Source organism: Penicillium riverlandense (assembly GCF_028828495.1).
Source record: "Penicillium riverlandense strain IBT 135883 chromosome Unknown utg000003l_segment0_segment0, whole genome shotgun sequence".
Taxonomy (NCBI): Eukaryota; Fungi; Ascomycota; class Eurotiomycetes; order Eurotiales; family Aspergillaceae; genus Penicillium; species Penicillium riverlandense.
The window spans coordinates 287929-304525 of record NW_026643196.1 but is presented as its reverse complement, the minus strand read 5'-3'; the positions used below and the strand labels follow the sequence as shown (position 1 = coordinate 304525).

Sequence of the window (16597 nt, the reverse complement as noted above, 5' to 3'; positions counted from 1 at the left end):
GTCTCCCTATGGGTTGCAGGGCCGAGGATGACTGGCCTGGCCAAATTCGTGAACTCCGTCAGAAAAGTGCGCGCGGCCATCAAAGCAAAGAAGGTGACTAAGGATGGTCTCGCCCGCGACATCCCCGGATCGTGTTCGTCGCTGGGGTAAGCTTGAATGTTTCGTTCGCGCGCACCCCCTAAAAAGCCATTTGCTGACCTGTCCACAGTCTGGGTCAAACAGTCACGCTTATGACCGCCTCACCATGGAAGCTTCCTGTCGAGATCCAGGTCCAGATATTTGCCTACTGCGGCATCTCTGACTTCCTGCCGCTGAAGCTGGTCTGCAAGGCCTTTTACGAGCTGCTCCTCGTCCATGAGCACTCGATCGTCCGCGAGTACATGCGCCTTCGTCGTCACGGAACCCTTCCCTCCCCCATTGACTCGGAACGAACATACACGCGCAACCCGGAAGATGATGTCGTGCTCCTTTCCGATCTGTTCCCTCCTGCGAAGAGCGCCAAGGGCGGCCACCTCTACACCTTCAAATACGTGCATGGCTTGCGTCGGCGGCAAAACCTCTGCTCTAGGCTGTGTTATTACCTCGCAGATCGTGTCATGGACCGCTTCGTGCAGTGTGAACCGGCTTTTGTCCGCGCTTCATTCCCGTCACGGAATGAGCGCAATGCTCTTGTCCGGCGAGGGAAAGTCAGCGTGTCGTTTAACCTGACACCTCTAATGTGAGTAGAGGGATCTTTTTCTAGTGAGCTCCAACTCATATCGGCCAGGTTCTACACACTCTATTTCCTAGAATCGTACGCCTCCGCAAGACGCGAGCACACCAACATGCTCCTGCGCGATTTCGAAGCCGGCCGAATCCCAGTACCCATCCCACTTGGCGTCCGTCAATCCATGTACCGGGATTTACAAACCCGCATCCTCCGCGCTCCGCCGTTTACCGATACAGCTACACTCGTGGCGACGCACCACTGCATGCAGTTGCTAGTCTCGTACATCCGCTACACAATGTCCCCTGAAGGTGGCCATGACGATTCCTGGATTAGTTCCCTGCTTACGCGGGCGCCGTTTGTGCGAATCCTTGAATTCTTCTCCGCCGAGATCGGAGACGGGGGCAGCCAGCTTAGGCAGCGCAAGGATTTCATGAATAATTTCCATCGTGATATCAAGATGCACGAAAAGGACGATATGAACTCCGTGGTCTTTGCGCGTGCGGCGGATGAGCACCTGCATAGCGACGTGCGTGATATCTGGTTTGATGCGGCTCGTGCGGAGATGGCGGCTAGGCAGGCCATTCCTCATGATGTTGAGCATGTCTGGGTCTGGAACGGTGTTCCGATTCTCTTTGGATGCCAGGATTGTCATTTTGAGGAGGGTTGGCGGGCATGATTACGGTTGCGTCGGGCGTTTTCTTCTCTTTCGAAGCATGGACGGTAGCGTTGGCATTGGAGTTGAATGTTTATTATTCCCCAGGGTCTGGCATAAATTAAACCCATTTCTCTTTCGGTATTATTGAAACGATCATATTCAAAAACTGGGTATACTTCACTATTGTATTGTAGTATGTATATGTGTTTGTTGTGTTTGCACGTCGATAACAAGTTGCAGAACATCCACCTTCAGCTCACCATGGGAATGCTCGCCAAATAGACAATAATCACTCCCAGTCGCCATGGAGCAGGGTGACCCGCGCCAGCTGCTCAACACCTCCTGGACCCTCCACCGTCTCTCGCCTCTCCACCATGGCAAGGACTGTGAGACGCTCCTGGATGACCCCGCCGCCTTGAAGACTTACGCGACGCGCCTACGTGACTACCTCACCGGCGATGTCCTCGCCGGAATCCACGCCAGCGCGACCACCGCAGACGATGACGCGTTGTCCAAGACGGGCGCGCTAATGGGATGTCATTGGCAATCGCTGTCAGGATGGGGGGCGCTCAACAATGACGATAGCACCTCGTTTCCCGGGATTCTGGTGACCCTGGAATATGAAAACGTCACCTACAAAGCAGCACTGCTAGCGGAAGCGGAGACATCACCGCAATCGAGCCAACAGAAAGGGTCAACGGCTCTCCCTCTACTCTTGACGCGATTTCCCACCGCGCTGCGCCAGACATTCATCGTGTTCCTATCCTCGAACTTCGACACTTACTGCTCACCCCTGCGCCTACAATCAAGTTTCTTATGTACAAGTCTCGAGACATACATCGACGTGCTGCACGATGGCAGTGCGACGCGCCCCAGCGGATCCACCGATCTCGTCGAAGATGTGATCAAGGAGCTACAGCTGACCCTATCATTCTCACCACTTGTCGCGCCGGCGCTGCGAACTCTCAATGTGAACGTGTCGCGATCTTCGCTAGAGGGGTTCTTGCATGAGCAGCCAACCGCGTCTCGGGGTCGCTCGCTGCGTCAGAAACTGCGCAGTCCGCTAATTGGCAATCTGACTTCTTATTTGGAAACGCATCTCGCTATGAATGTCGATCTCGATGGCTCCAGGACCGGCAACCAGCCGTCTAAACAGCATGTTCGCCTGTCCAAGGTCGCTTGTGCGGCTTTTGTGCTTGGTAGCGAAGGACGCATGAAGCTGGTTGTGAATACCGAGCGGGAGGACGAGGATGCTGAGGCGAGCAGTGGGAGACGAGATCATCTTGCGCTGCGGGCGAGTCTGACTCTATTAGAGTCGGTAATTCGCAGGGCGGTTATTGGGGACCATGCGGCTACTTGAGTCTGACTGAGAGTGCCAGTTGCAAGATTGTACTATGGTGCAAGTGAATTGCCTCCGCGCAGAAGTCAGCGGTGCAATACAACTATCTTCTAGTCAAGAAAAGGTTCACCATCTCATCGGACTCGAGTGCTTCAACTTGACTCTTCACTGCTGCCGACAAGTCCCAAATACCACCCTCATGCACCAAATCATGACGAAAGGTGGCGATGTTGCCATCTTATGCCGCGGCATCCTCGCGTCCGCCTCTTCCTTGTGGTAGCCAACCACCGCGCTATGCCTTGTTCCAAAAGTATTTTGACCGATGCTTTGTTTGCGCAAGGAGACACAAAGCACGCCGTCGATGAATCAAACCAAGGAGCCATGACTGCTGCCATTGGTTCTCTTAACTCGCCTGGCTCGAAGCTGTCCGCGCTTCTTCCAACGGCAATGAGCCTTTGTCGAGCCGCATACCGACTGAAGATGAGGCGACCTATTATGTTGTAAAGCATTAGATAGGTGGAAACAGAGCAAAGCAGAGCAGGTCTTGTTATAAAGAAGAAATATCAATTTCGATGTATCTACAAGTTAAAACTCATTACAATCTTTTTTCAAAAATCAGCCGTCTCATCATCAAACTGTACAAAAAGAACAAAGTGCCAGCCAACCGCCGTCTAAATCTCGTGAATGTGCTCCTCCGTCTCCGCCAATCGAAGCGCCTCATCCACACTCGGCACAAAGTGCAGGAGCCCACCACACTGCTCCACAATGCCACTGCGCTCAAACATCGAAAACACCTCTGCATTCGGCAAGCGACAGAAGTATACTTTCGTCCCGTTCTCGGTGTACGTGCGTACAATTTCCCAGAGCACCTGCGTGCCCGAGCCATCGATGCTCGTCACGCCGTGTACGTCGAAGACAATGTTCCTGTTATTTTCCGCAGGGCGCATGCGCGGCAGAGACGGGTGTGCGCGGCTCGAGCCGTATAGTTCCAATCGGCGGAGACGGTTTTTCAGATCGCCGGTGTTGGCGAAGGTGAGGGGTTCGGGGATTTTGACGACCAAGGCGCCTTCGACTAATTCGATGTTCTCCGGGCGGAGTTCTGCGTTTTCGAAGCGCGCTGTGCCGGGTACTTTGCCTAGAATCTGGATACGTGGTTTGGTCGAGTGCCGGATGAGGATTATGACTGATAGCCCGATGCCGAAGGCCATGCCTAGTTCGAGGGAGTAGAAGATTGTGGTTAGGAAGATGAGCAGCATGAGACTTAGTTCGGTCCAGCCGCGGAGACGGAAGAAGAATTTAATGTCCGAGGGGCATTCTTCCACAAGGGTGAAAGCCACAACGGAGATCATGGAGCAGAGGACCGGTTTCTGGGTGGTGTGGTTAGTGGTGAGACTTTAAAGAAAAGGATGAACTCACGGGAAGGTAGTAGAGATACGGCAGAAGCACGAAGATACAGACTAGTGTGATAGCACTCAGAAAGACATTGCTCATGGGCGAGCGCGCGCCGGTCTGCTGATTGACTCTGCTTCGTCCGTACCCGCCAAACGCAGGGAGAGCCATGAAACAACCGCCGACCACATTTGCAACGCCTAGAGCGACCATTTCCCGATTGGCACTGATGTTCATACCCTTGATGCCGTCAGGACAGCCGTCACCCAGACCTTTCGCGGCAATCGACGACTCGAAGAAGCCAAGAAGGGCAATGATGAACGCCTTGCTCATGGCGGTGCGAACGTGCTTCATATGCGCAAATTGGAACGGCCATTGGAAGACAAATAGGCGACTGGAGCTGATCTCGGTATGGCCCAGCAGCTCGAGGCCTTTATCCTCCCAGTCGAGTTTCCAAGCGAGAATGGCAGAGAGGACCACGACTAGGAAGCGGTCAGGGAAGTAAATCACTTGTGGATAGCGTGGCATCAGCCACTTCTTCAGTGTTCTATGGTAATCAATCAGTAGTGTTACATCTGTAACATCTCTTGGGTACGCACCGGAAGATCATAATGACGACGAAACTAACAACAGACACCGCAGCAGTGAGCGCATGCGAGTCTCTGATGTTCTGGACAATAAATACCAGTTTCTGTGCTGTGGTACCGTGGCTAGCACCCGACTCTTGGGCCGGGTCTGCCAGTCCCAGTTCCGGGATGAGCTGATCCACGAAGATCACAAAGCCAATAGCGGTAATGAAGCCTCTCAGGAACGGTCGGCTGAGAACATTGTCCAAAAAGCCCAGGCGAGTCAGGCCCGCAACGAGAATCATGGCACCCGCCATGGAAGTGGCTACGCCTACGACCATGGCGCTAGCCATACTATCGTCCTCGCCCGAGTGCCCCTGCGAGATGCTCGCCTTGACAATTGCTCCTGTCAACAAAGAGCCGGCAGCTTCTGGACCGACAACCAAGAGCGGACAGCTTCCGAGTAGCGCGTAGACCAGAGGATTAATCACGAAAGAATAAAGGCCGTTGATGGGTGGTGCATGTGCAAGGTTAGACGCCAACGACAGCGCCATGGGGATATATATAGACGCGATCGTCAGTGCCGCGATGAAGTCTCCACGAATAAACGACCAGCGATATTGCCCAATCCAGGTGAAGAAAGGAATGTAGTATGAGAAGTACCTGCAGGCAAATGAACCGTTAGTCTCCTTTGGCTGGACGACATTGGAAAGCTGGCTTACAATTTCTTCTGGTCATTCATGGAGAGCGCCGAGAGAGAAGATTTCATTTGCGACAGATTCTCCGAGTCCGGCCGGTCGTCTGGCCCGGAACCCTCGCCGCCGTCGCCTATTCCGTGCTCGAATCGGAGGCCTGAGGATCCAGGCCATGATTGCCGTTCTCCGTCTTCGATCCGTGGAGAGAAAGTGCCATGGCTGCACCGCTTGGAGCCACAGACGGGGTCTTCTTGTCGGTAATACGAGTCCAACAGGCGTGTTCTTGCGTCCGGTTCCCTGGAATTGCCCACTGGTGGCGTCCTTCTATGACTGCTCCGTGTTCCATCCCCAACAGATTCCTCTGGCGGCGGGGTTGAGCTGCCGGTCTGGCGGAAGGCATCGACGATTCGGTCTCGCAGGGAACGCCGGGACTCCGGCTCTGGCTGGAGCAGTGAACTGGACTCCGACATTCTTCTTCCTGGCGTGACGGAACAGGCTGGTCGGTATGCAGCGCGGGTCGTTGTCTGCTGCAAGTATGTATTGTCTGAGGGAATTATTGCCCTTGCGAGTTAGCAAGGGCGGTTGCCACTAGTTTAGCGGGGAACCAGTATAGCTTGCTTGACCACTGAGACTGGAGCATCGCAGGCGGGGTTGCGACAGCGGTAGTGGTGGAACGCTGCCTGGAGGAGAGCGGAGGGCGGATCTCTCCGCCACTTGTCTCATGAATTCTCATTCATCTATTTCCTGGCATAGATTGTTCGCCATATACACCCGACGTAGGATAGATCTGGGCGGTGAACTCATCACGTGACCCGCCGTGAAAATTGTGGGTTTTGGGCACAAAGAGAGATTGACTCGATTCATATTGTGCTTCCCGTGCAACGTTCTTTCCCCCTTCCCTTCCCCAGTCTGCCCTCCCACTATCTCTCTTCGGCTTCGACTGTCTCGCTCTCCTGCAACCCACCATTTCTCTCTGTTCTTTAAATACTGGCCTTGTTTCCCTGACCGAAGACCCAACACACTGCCCCGCCAAGATGTCGTTGACAAATTGTCGGTTCTACGAGGAGAAGTACCCGGAGGTGGACAGCTATGTCATGGTCAACGTGAAGCAGGTATGTATCTTCACCACGGACTTGGCAGTCTCGTCTAATTCCGTGAACCGAGTAGATCGCCGAGATGGGCGCATACGTCAAGCTGCTCGAGTACGACAACATTGACGGAATGATCCTGCTCTCCGAACTTTCACGAAGACGTATCCGCAGTATTCAGAAGCTGATTCGAATTGGGCGCAACGAGGTGGTGATTGTTCTGCGTGTCGACAAGGAGAAGGGTTACATCGATCTGTCGAAGCGTCGTGTCTCCCCCGAGGATGTGGTCAAGTGTGAGGAGCGGTACAACAAGAGCAAGGCGGTGCACTCAATCATGCGCCACGTTGCCGAGGCCACGCAGGTGCCCCTCGAGACCCTATACCAGCAGATTAGCTGGCCATTGAACCGGAAATACGGTCACTCGCACGACGCCTTCAAGCGCTCCATCACGTAGGTCTACCCTGACGCTGGCCGTGAACACCCTAACTGGGATCTTCTAGGAACCCGGAAGTGTGGAAGGATATCGAGTTCCCCAGCGAAGCCGTGAAGAAGGAGCTGCAGCAGTACATCAGCAAGAAGCTCACCCCGCACCCCACCAAGGTGCGTGCCGATATCGAAGTCACCTGTTTCGGTTACGAGGGCATCGACGCTGTGAAGGAGGCCCTGCGCACCGCCGAAGTGGAAAACACCGCCGAAAACCAGATCATGGTCAGGCTGGTAGCTCCGCCGCTGTACGTTCTGACCAGCCAATGCCTGGACAAGAACCAGGGTATCGAGATGCTGGAGGCTGCGATCGAGCGGATCTCGGCCAACATCAAGGGCGCCAACGGGAACTGCTCCGTCAAGATGGCACCCAAGGCCGTTACCGAGCACGACGATGCCGTTCTCCAGGAGCTCATGGAGAAGCGCGAGCGCGAGAACATGGAGGTCAGCGGCGACGAGAGTCAGTCTGAGAGCGACGAGGGTGTTCCCGAGTAAAGGATGCGTGGTACTCGGAGTCGCGGGCATCTCTTTTTCAGCATTGGGGGAGGGAAAACAAAACCATCGGAGGAGGAAGATAGAAAAAAGTCCTTGCACTTTGACGCGATCAATCCGCCCTTCAGTCCGGGCAGCCTGCCTGCACTTCGGGCCTGGGGATGATGAAGCCATTATCCACCAGCGCTGGCCGAGCAGAGTGCCAGCTGGGGTCCATCCATTTTTCTGATGTACATATGTTGTGATGCAACCGAAACGTTTCAATGCCAGTGAGACTACTTTAGAGCTCTAAGGACCGGTATTTCCTCGTACTCGTATGCATAACTTAACTAGCGGTGAAATTAGATTCTGATCGCAGATCTCATTACTCTAGTTTGGGGCCGATCGGATGGATCTCCTTTCCCCTCTCAATTTTCTTGGCCTTCCGCTTTTTCTCTCTTCTTCTTGCAACATCCCCTATTCTAGCCCTTTTTGAACCGAAACGATGGGCCATTGGAGAGACATCTTCGCCACCGACGCACGCCGCACGCGCCATCGCGTCCAGGTCGAGCGCCGTCGCCGTACGTCATCAGAAAATAAACACCGCCCTGAAAATCACCAATGACGCAACTAACGAGATCGCAGTGCTCCCCGCGTACGCCGCCGACGAGCCGCAACCATCACAATCTTCCAAAGAGATTGCCAAGGTTGCGCTCCGGCTTAAGTACCAGATCGAGCAGGTTATTCCATGCGAGGTGCAGGAAAGCACCCTCACCGACCCAAATAGCAAGCTCATCACGCCAGCCGTGGTCGAGACGGCTAAGCGGGCTGGCGGGGAGGACTACAAGGCCTGTGTGCTTTATTGTCTTCTTGTTTGTCTGCGCTGGTTCAAGATCCAGGCGTCGATTGAGCTGTGGGATGCGGATCTTCATGAGATGCGCGCTGTGGCCTGCGAGGTCATTGCGAAGCAAATGTAATATTTCCCGCCTTTGTTTGGGACGTGCAAAGCTAATGGCAGAGACAGAATTGAAGAGGAGCAAGACCAAGAGTATCTGCTCAAAGAGATCTTGCTCAAGCGATACTCGATTTTCGTAGAGGGCGTCGAAACTGACCCTGCCAATGTCATCGAACGGTCCGTCGACCTCCACGCGTTGCGGATCATCGGATCTTCTGGATATCAGAAATGTATCCAGTACCTCTGGCGTGGCTGGATCTGCCAAGAAGATGGCAATCCAACCAACTTCGTCTCGTACGAGGACAAGGATAACACCGACTATTGGGTTCACTTCCATCCTGACCGCATGAGAACTCCGCTTTACCAGAATGTCTGCCAGATACTGTTCTCTCTGATCTACCTCGCCATATACACGGCTGTTATCAACACTGTGAATCCAACTGGTGATCTTGATGTCGCGGAGGGTATCCTCTACGGGATGACTCTTGCATTCATCTGTGACGAAGCAGTGAAGTTCTGGAAAATCGGATGGAATTACATTGAATTCTGGAATGCATTCAACTCAACCCTATACACACTGCTGGTTGTTTCATTCGTCTTGCGCATTGTGGCTCTCGCGCACTCGCCTTCCGCCAGTGATGAAAACAGACAATTGTACAACACGCTCAGCTACAACTTCCTGGCGTTTGCTGGCCCGATGTTCTGGATCCGCATGATGCTCTACCTGGACTCCTTCAAGTTTTTCGGGGCCATGTTCGTCGTCCTTCGCGTGATGATGAAGGAGAGCTTGATTTTCTTCGCGCTTCTCTTTGTCGTCCTGGCCGGCTTCTTCCAGGCTTTCATTGGAATGGCCCAGGTTGATGCCGATGTTCCCATGTCCAGAGCTATCATCCAGGGCATGGCGAATAGTGTCATGCAGAGCCCTGAGTTTGAGACGTTTCAGGGGTTTGCGTTTCCCTTTGGGATTATTCTCTACTACGTTTTCAACTTCATTGTGATGATCGGTATGTTTTCTTCTACTTTTTGTCCGTGCTATGAACTAATTCCCGCTAGTTCTCCTCAACATCCTCATTGCGCTCTACAACAGTGCGTATGAGGATATCTCCGGCAATGCCACGGACGAGTACATGGCCATCTTCGCCCAAAAGACAATGCAATTTGTCCGTGCCCCAGATGAGAATGTATTCATCCCACGTATGTATCCCTCCCCAACAAGCAATTACCACTAACCATCTCTAGCATTCAACCTCCTGGAAATGATTTTCCTCGTCGCCCCATTTGAATGGTGGCTGACGCGCGAATACTACGCCAAAATGAACGATATCATCATGGGCATAATCTACTCGCCCCTTCTCTTCCTGACCGCCTGGCTCGAAACCCGGGAAGCGTATCGGATCCGCTGGAACCGCAGCCGAGGCGAGGAAGATGATGACTCCACGCAGGAGTGGGAGGATGTAGCTGAGGATGTGAACTTTGACCTGGATGATACCTGGAAGCTGCAGGTGAGCGAGTCGAAGCCCGATATCAAAACTGATACTACGGCACTGGAGATTCAGCAACTCAGGGAGCAGATTCAGGCATTGACAGAGATGGTTAAGGCTATGGGACAGGCGAATGGCGGGAATTGATCTGTGCCTATTCGTTGCAGAGTATGTAGCTAGTTTGTTTTGAGTTTTCTAACCCATTGATATGTTGATATTTGTCTTGCGTTTGAACATTTGCCTCGTGGTCCAGAATTGTGAACCGCCCCTCGACGTATACATACATTCTTTAAAACCTGGGATCAACAAACCAATTCCTGAGGGGCAATATCATTAAAACAACACTAGGAACAAGTAATAATATCCGATCTTTTGCCACCATCAACCGTCAGCGTCCATATACTTCGACCTACTTCTAGTCCCGTGCACGTCCTTTATCGATAGATATTACATAATCCGGTAAATGGTCCGTGCGCTCGGCGGCGAATCCAATTAATCTCTCCGTGGCTTCTTCTTCGTGTTTTGCTCATCCTTCTTTTTTCCCGTTCGTTGTTGGAGGGTCATTTTCTTCTTTTCGTGTGTGTGTTGGACCCCTGAGTGTGGTCCTCCAAGCGCCACCATGTGAGTTCATTCATTGCACAGACACGACATCAACTAACCCATCTCTTCAGGGTCAAACTGGCCGACGACCCCCAGATCGAATATGCGTCCCTGCACAACCCTCTCCCGCTGCAGCTGCACACATATGTGTGGCCCTTCCTGATAATCTGGCCTATCTTCTTCGGCTTCTACCTCTCTCCAGAGCGCTATGATACCTACATCCAGGGCCAGGAATGGACTTTCGTCTACAGCGGATCCATCATCACGGCCCAGTCCCTCCTATGGTTGATGACCAAGTGGAACATCAACATCAACGCCCTGTTCACCACAGTCAAGGCTAAGTCTATCGACTCTGCCCAGTTGATCAAAGTGATCCCCATCACCAATGCCGGCACCGCGGAGATCTGCCCCCTGATCCATGACAACACCGCTGGAAAGAAGACCATCTCGTTCCTGTTCCAGAAGCGCCGATTTCTCTTTTACCCCGACCGCCGCTCTTTTGCGCCATTGTCTTATGTCCTCGATGCGGAACCCAAGCCTGCCCTCAGCTACTTCCAGGAGAGCCAGGGCTTGACAACCAAAGCCGACATTGAACGCGTGCACAACCACTATGGAGACAACACCTTTGACATCCCTGTCCCCTCGTTCATTGAGCTCTTCCAGGAGCATGCCGTGGCGCCATTCTTCGTTTTCCAGATATTCTGTGTTGGACTGTGGATGCTGGACGAATACTGGTATTACTCGTTGTTCACGCTGTTTATGCTGGTGGCTTTTGAAAGTACGGTGGTCTGGCAGCGCCAGCGGACTCTGAATGAGTTCCGTGGTATGAGCATCAAGCCGTACGATGTTTGGGTGTACCGCAATCGCAAATGGCAAGAAATCACTAGTGACAAGCTTCTTCCCGGCGATCTGATGTCTGTCAATCGCACCAAGGAGGATAGTGGCGTGGCCTGTGACATTCTTCTGGTCGAGGGCAGCGTGATCGTGAACGAGGCCATGCTTTCTGGCGAGAGCACGCCTCTCCTGAAAGACTCGGTCCAGCTTCGGCCCGGCACTGACTTGATTGAACCCGACGGTCTGGACAAGAACTCGTTTGTCCATGGAGGAACCAAGGTCCTGCAGATCACCCACCCGAACTCAAACGGAGAAGAGACTCCCAAGAACATGGCCACTGGTATCACCATGCCCCCGGACAATGGTGCTCTGGGAGTGGTTGTCAAGACTGGGTTTGAAACCAGCCAAGGCAGTCTCGTGCGCACCATGATCTATTCTACCGAACGTGTTTCCGCCAACAACGTCGAAGCCCTGCTGTTCATCCTCTTCCTTTTGATTTTCGCGATCGCCGCTTCATGGTACGTGTGGCAAGAGGGTGTGTCGAAGGACCGCAAGCGATCGAAGCTGTTGTTGGATTGTGTTCTCATCGTCACAAGCGTCGTTCCCCCGGAGCTTCCCATGGAACTGAGTTTGGCGGTCAACACCAGTCTGGCAGCCCTGAGCAAATTTGCCATCTTCTGCACTGAACCATTCCGTATCCCCTTCGCTGGCCGTGTGGACGTTGCGTGCTTTGATAAAACCGGTACCCTGACTGGCGAGGACCTCGTCGTGGACGGCATCGCGGGCCTGACTCTGGGTCAAGCCGGTGCCGCTGTGCAACCAGATGGTGCTCATACCGAACTGGCCAAGGCAACGGCCGTTGGCCCGGACACGACTCTTGTGCTGGCAAGTGCCCATGCCCTCGTGAAATTGGATGAGGGTGAGGTTGTTGGTGACCCAATGGAAAAGGCCACTTTACAGTGGCTTGGCTGGACCCTGGGCAAGAAGGATACCCTTACCTCCAAGGGTGTTGCCCCGATTGTCGGTTCGCGTCCTGTTGAGTCTGTTCAGATCAAGCGCCGCTTTCAGTTTTCGTCTGCCCTCAAACGCCAAAGCACCATCGCTACCGTTACCTCAACTGATCGGAAGACCTCCAAGAAAAGCAAGGCAACCTTCGTCGGCGTCAAGGGTGCTCCTGAAACCATCCGGGGCATGTTGGTCAACACGCCGCCTCACTACGAAGAAACCTTTAAGTACTTCACTCGCAACGGCGCTCGTGTCCTGGCCCTGGCCTACAAGTATCTCTCTACGGAATCCGAATTGTCTCAAGGTCGCATCAACGATTATACTCGGGAGAATATTGAGTCGGATCTAGCCTTTGCCGGTTTCCTTGTTCTGCAATGCCCTCTGAAGGAGGATGCCATCAACTCTGTTCGCATGCTGAATGAGAGCAGTCACCGAGTGGTTATGATTACTGGTGACAACCCGCTGACCGCTGTGCACGTCGCTCGTAAAGTCGAAATCGTGGATCGGGAGGTGGTCATCTTGGATGCTCCCGAACACGACAATTCAGGAACCAAGCTGGTCTGGCGCACTATCGACGACAAGCTCAACACCCCCGTGGATCCCACTCAGCCTCTGGACCCGGAGATCTTGAACAACAAGGACATTTGTATCACTGGATATGCCCTCGCAAAATTTAAGGGCCAAAAGGCTCTCCCCGATCTGCTTCGCCATACCTGGGTCTATGCCCGCGTGTCTCCCAAGCAGAAGGAAGATATTCTCCTCGGACTGAAGGATGCTGGCTATACCACTCTGATGTGTGGTGACGGCACGAACGACGTTGGTGCCTTGAAGCAAGCCCATGTCGGTGTTGCCCTTCTGAATGGCTCGCCCGATGACCTGGTCAAGATCGCCGATCACTATCGGACCACCAAGATGAAGGAGCTGTATGAGAAGCAGTGTAGCATGATGCAACGATTCAACCAGCCTGCCCCTCCAGTGCCTGCTCAGATCGCTCATCTCTACCCGCCTGGCCCCAGCAATCCGCACTACGAGAAGGCCATTGAAAGAGAGGCGCAGAAGAAGGGATCCGCCATGACAGCTGCCGGTAACGCCGAGCAGATCCCTACTATCACCTCTCCTGGCGCTCAGGCCTTGCAGCAGTCTTCATCGACCATGACTCCTCAACAGCAGAGACATCAGCAGGCTTCTGCGGCGGCAGCTGGTTTTGCGGACAAGCTTACCTCGTCCATGTTGGAGCAGGAGCTGGATGAAAGCGAGCCCCCCACCATCAAGCTGGGCGACGCATCCGTGGCTGCCCCGTTTACGAGCAAGCTGGCCAACGTTATTGCTATCCCCAACATTATCCGTCAAGGCCGTTGCACTCTGGTGGCTACAATCCAGATGTACAAGATTCTGGCGCTGAACTGTCTGATCAGTGCGTACAGTCTTAGTGTTATCTACTTGGATGGAATCAAGTTTGGCGACGGTCAGGTTACCATCAGCGGTATGCTGATGAGTGTGTGTTTCTTGTCCATCTCTCGCGCAAAGGTATGTTTGTCTCGTATCTTCTATATGGCACCTGCTAATAGCTTCATAGTCTGTCGAGGGTCTCTCCAAGGAACGCCCGCAGCCGAACATCTTCAACGTGTACATTATCGGATCTGTTCTTGGACAATTCGCAATCCACATTGTGACTCTGATCTATCTGTCAAACTACGTCTATTCGATTGAGCCGTATGTGACGCGCTCTTTTTTTTTTTTTTTTTTTTTTTTTGGCCATGTACTAACCTTTCCCAGGAGACAAAGCGACGTCGACCTCGAGGGCGAGTTCGAGCCATCCTTGCTCAACAGCGCGATCTACCTACTCCAGCTGATCCAGCAAATCTCCACCTTCTCAATCAACTACCAGGGTCGTCCCTTCCGCGAGTCCATCCGCGAGAACAAGGCCATGTACTGGGGCCTCGTCGCCGCGTCGGGTGTGGCATTCTCGTGTGCGACGGAGTTCATCCCCGAGATCAACGAGAAGCTGCGCCTGGTCCCCTTCAGCAACGAGTTCAAGCTCACCCTGACTGTGCTGATGATCTTCGATTACGGTGGCTGCTGGCTAATCGAGAACGTCCTCAAGAACCTCTTCAGTGACTTCCGTCCCAAGGATATCGCTGTCCGCCGTCCGGACCAGCTGAAGCGCGAGGCTGAGCGCAAGGCCCAGGAGCAGATCGAGGCTGAGGCGAAGCAGGAGTCGCAGCGGAAGGTTTAGTTTGACAATAGCGAGAGATTTGGTTGTACGAGTAGGTGAGTATACATAGAACCAAGGTGGATTCCTCTTTTGTTGTTTGTTTGGTGAGACAGACCGTTCATAGAAATGTCCATGTCGACCAGATATGATGAATTTAATACATGGCTTTTTTTGTCAATGCTTTTTCTTGTAGATTTCAATTGTCTAACAGGGTATAGTCTATGAAAAAAAAATGCTCTCTTGTCTATTCTGAATCCTCAAGCAAGCGCCCAACCTTTGTCGGAGGAAGCAGCGGAAGCTCCACTGGACCCGGTACTGAATTTTGAGCCCAGTAGACAATTCCATGTCGCAGCCAGGCCGCATATGTGCCCGGAACAATATCAACGCCCGGATTGTCCCGCCACAGCGAGCCGAGAGTAACCTTGTTGACGCGCAGAATGAGGCCATGCGCAAGCTTGAAGCCGAAGCTGCGCGACAGACAGGCCTCAACGATCTCGCGGGCTTGTCTTTGTTCATCGGATTCTTGTTCCCCGTCTTTGGGCAGGGATAGCGACATGAGATCAAATGCCCTCTGTCCATCCCACGCCGTGAACTCGTTGATGAGCTGCGATCCTTCCATGAACTCGATGGCATACACATGTGCCACACTATACGCTGGTCCGTCCCAGCTGTCCTGGGCATCCACCAGCCCCATTACTGCCGTGGCCGCCTGGCCCTGGATGATGTAGTCCGTCAGCATGCGGCTCACCTCGTCGGGTCCGATGAAGCTTCCATCGTCCTCGGTGATGGTGAACGCGCCGCCCATGAGGGGTATACCGCGCAGCAGTGGGCTGGCATGCATTCCATCGGTGCTCGTTTTGCCGCCATCGGCTCCCCAAAGCGCGAGGAGTAGCTTCTGGCAACGTGCGAAGAACGCGTTACCCGGCAACGCGGCGAGGAAGTAGTTGGTTATGCTGTATTTGTCGGTATCGCCGCCGCTATAGCAGAGGACCTCATAGGGGGAGTCTGGATTGGCAATGGTCTCATTCCATAGTTTATCCAAGTCGCCAATCTGCATCATCCCCACGTCCGCGTAGACGCCGCCATGCTGCAGGATCAGCGGCCAGCGTACAAGGTCTGAAGTATGCTGTAGTCCGTAGGTGCCGGTAATGGTCCCATCGATAAAACAGCGCGGGAAAAGCGCTGGATCCGTGACATCTAGGAAATTCTCGACATTGCCTTTCGACCCTGGTTGGCGGTCCATGATGCGAATTGTCCACCCTTGCTTAGCGAACCGGCGGTGCCATGCGCGTACCGTGCGCTGTGTGTACGGATGCATGTGCGCGTAGCCTGAGTGCCAGAAGAACCAGATGTTCTTAACGTCTGTGACTGGTGGGGGATGCAGCAGATCAAAGTCGATGTCTGCATCGGGGCGTAGATCGAGCAGCTCCGAGGGGATGGCGTGCATCCCAGAGGGAAGGGGATATTCCATGGTAAAGACCGAAGTAGAAGCGGAAGCAGAAATAGTATTAGATGCAAGCATATGCTGTTGTAAAAACCCAATGGTGGTTGAATTGGCATTGCTAACCATGTGGTGGTCTTGCTTTTATAGATCTTGAATAGAGCAGCCAATCACACTAATGGGTCAAGGTGAGTGAACGTGAGTCAGGTTCATCCATATCCACTTGCTCAGCCTTCCCGGAGTGAGCCAAGCCCGTTTAAGGCTGGCGTGTCTCAGATAAGGCTCGGGAAATAAAAAGCGAGTATATTATTCATTAAGGCTTAATAGGTACATGACCTTTGTCAGTAATAATGACACTCTTTTGCTTGTAGAACGATCTCGGCGGGTCATTCTCCCGAAAGAGCAGCTGGGGTCGATCATTGAGATCGATGTCACCTCTCCCTCCCAAACTCCTCGATGACTTCTGTTCTTTCAATTGCAAGACAATTCAGCTCCTTTTCTTTTCCTTAAACGCTGCATATTATTATTAAATATATTTCCGTCACCATTGAATCATTCACCGCATCGCCCACAACCCCACTTGATGATCTCATCGCGGACACTTCTCCGTCTGCGTCGTCTCTCACTTCTTACTCTGCACACTCACAGCACAAGACGATCATCCAACATGT

At 53.2% G+C, this 16597-nt stretch overlaps 7 protein-coding genes across 7 annotated transcripts; 5 read left to right on the top strand and 2 right to left on the bottom strand.

Moving 5' to 3' along the window:
• Positions 1-230: 230 nt before the first annotated feature.
• N7474_003729 (F-box protein) lies at positions 231-722 on the top strand (the record flags this gene model as incomplete). The annotated part of the gene is made up of 1 exon (XM_057195144.1): positions 231-722. One exon carries the CDS (start codon positions 231-233, stop codon positions 720-722), a length of 492 nt encoding a protein of 163 aa, XP_057052540.1.
• Positions 723-824: 102 nt separating this feature from the next.
• Positions 825-1385, top strand: N7474_003728 (uncharacterized protein; the record flags this gene model as incomplete). Its single annotated transcript, XM_057195143.1, has 1 exon — positions 825-1385. The coding sequence occupies one exon, from the start codon at positions 825-827 to the stop codon at positions 1383-1385; it is 561 nt and encodes a 186-aa protein (XP_057052539.1).
• A 283-nt stretch (positions 1386-1668) lies between these two features.
• Positions 1669-2724, top strand: N7474_003727 (uncharacterized protein; the record flags this gene model as incomplete). Its single annotated transcript, XM_057195142.1, has 1 exon — positions 1669-2724. One exon carries the CDS (start codon positions 1669-1671, stop codon positions 2722-2724), a length of 1056 nt encoding a protein of 351 aa, XP_057052538.1.
• A 650-nt stretch (positions 2725-3374) lies between these two features.
• N7474_003726 (SulP family inorganic anion transporter) lies at positions 3375-5823 on the bottom strand (the record flags this gene model as incomplete). The annotated part of the gene is made up of 4 exons (XM_057195141.1): positions 3375-4070; positions 4120-4639; positions 4692-5321; positions 5381-5823. 4 exons carry the CDS (start codon positions 5821-5823, stop codon positions 3375-3377), a joined length of 2289 nt encoding a protein of 762 aa, XP_057052537.1.
• A 564-nt stretch (positions 5824-6387) lies between these two features.
• Positions 6388-7419, top strand: N7474_003725 (translation initiation factor eIF2 subunit alpha; the record flags this gene model as incomplete). The annotated part of the gene is made up of 3 exons (XM_057195140.1): positions 6388-6465; positions 6521-6891; positions 6942-7419. 3 exons carry the CDS (start codon positions 6388-6390, stop codon positions 7417-7419), a joined length of 927 nt encoding a protein of 308 aa, XP_057052536.1.
• A 481-nt stretch (positions 7420-7900) lies between these two features.
• Positions 7901-14506, top strand: yvc1 (putative potassium ion channel Yvc1; the record flags this gene model as incomplete). The annotated part of the gene is made up of 9 exons (XM_057195139.1): positions 7901-7976; positions 8041-8368; positions 8420-9354; positions 9404-9544; positions 9590-9942; positions 10430-10452; positions 10503-13797; positions 13847-13983; positions 14047-14506. 9 exons carry the CDS (start codon positions 7901-7903, stop codon positions 14504-14506), a joined length of 5748 nt encoding a protein of 1915 aa, XP_057052535.1.
• Positions 14507-14729: 223 nt separating this feature from the next.
• Positions 14730-15956, bottom strand: N7474_003723 (uncharacterized protein; the record flags this gene model as incomplete). Its single annotated transcript, XM_057195138.1, has 1 exon — positions 14730-15956. One exon carries the CDS (start codon positions 15954-15956, stop codon positions 14730-14732), a length of 1227 nt encoding a protein of 408 aa, XP_057052534.1.
• Positions 15957-16597: the final 641 nt, after the last annotated feature.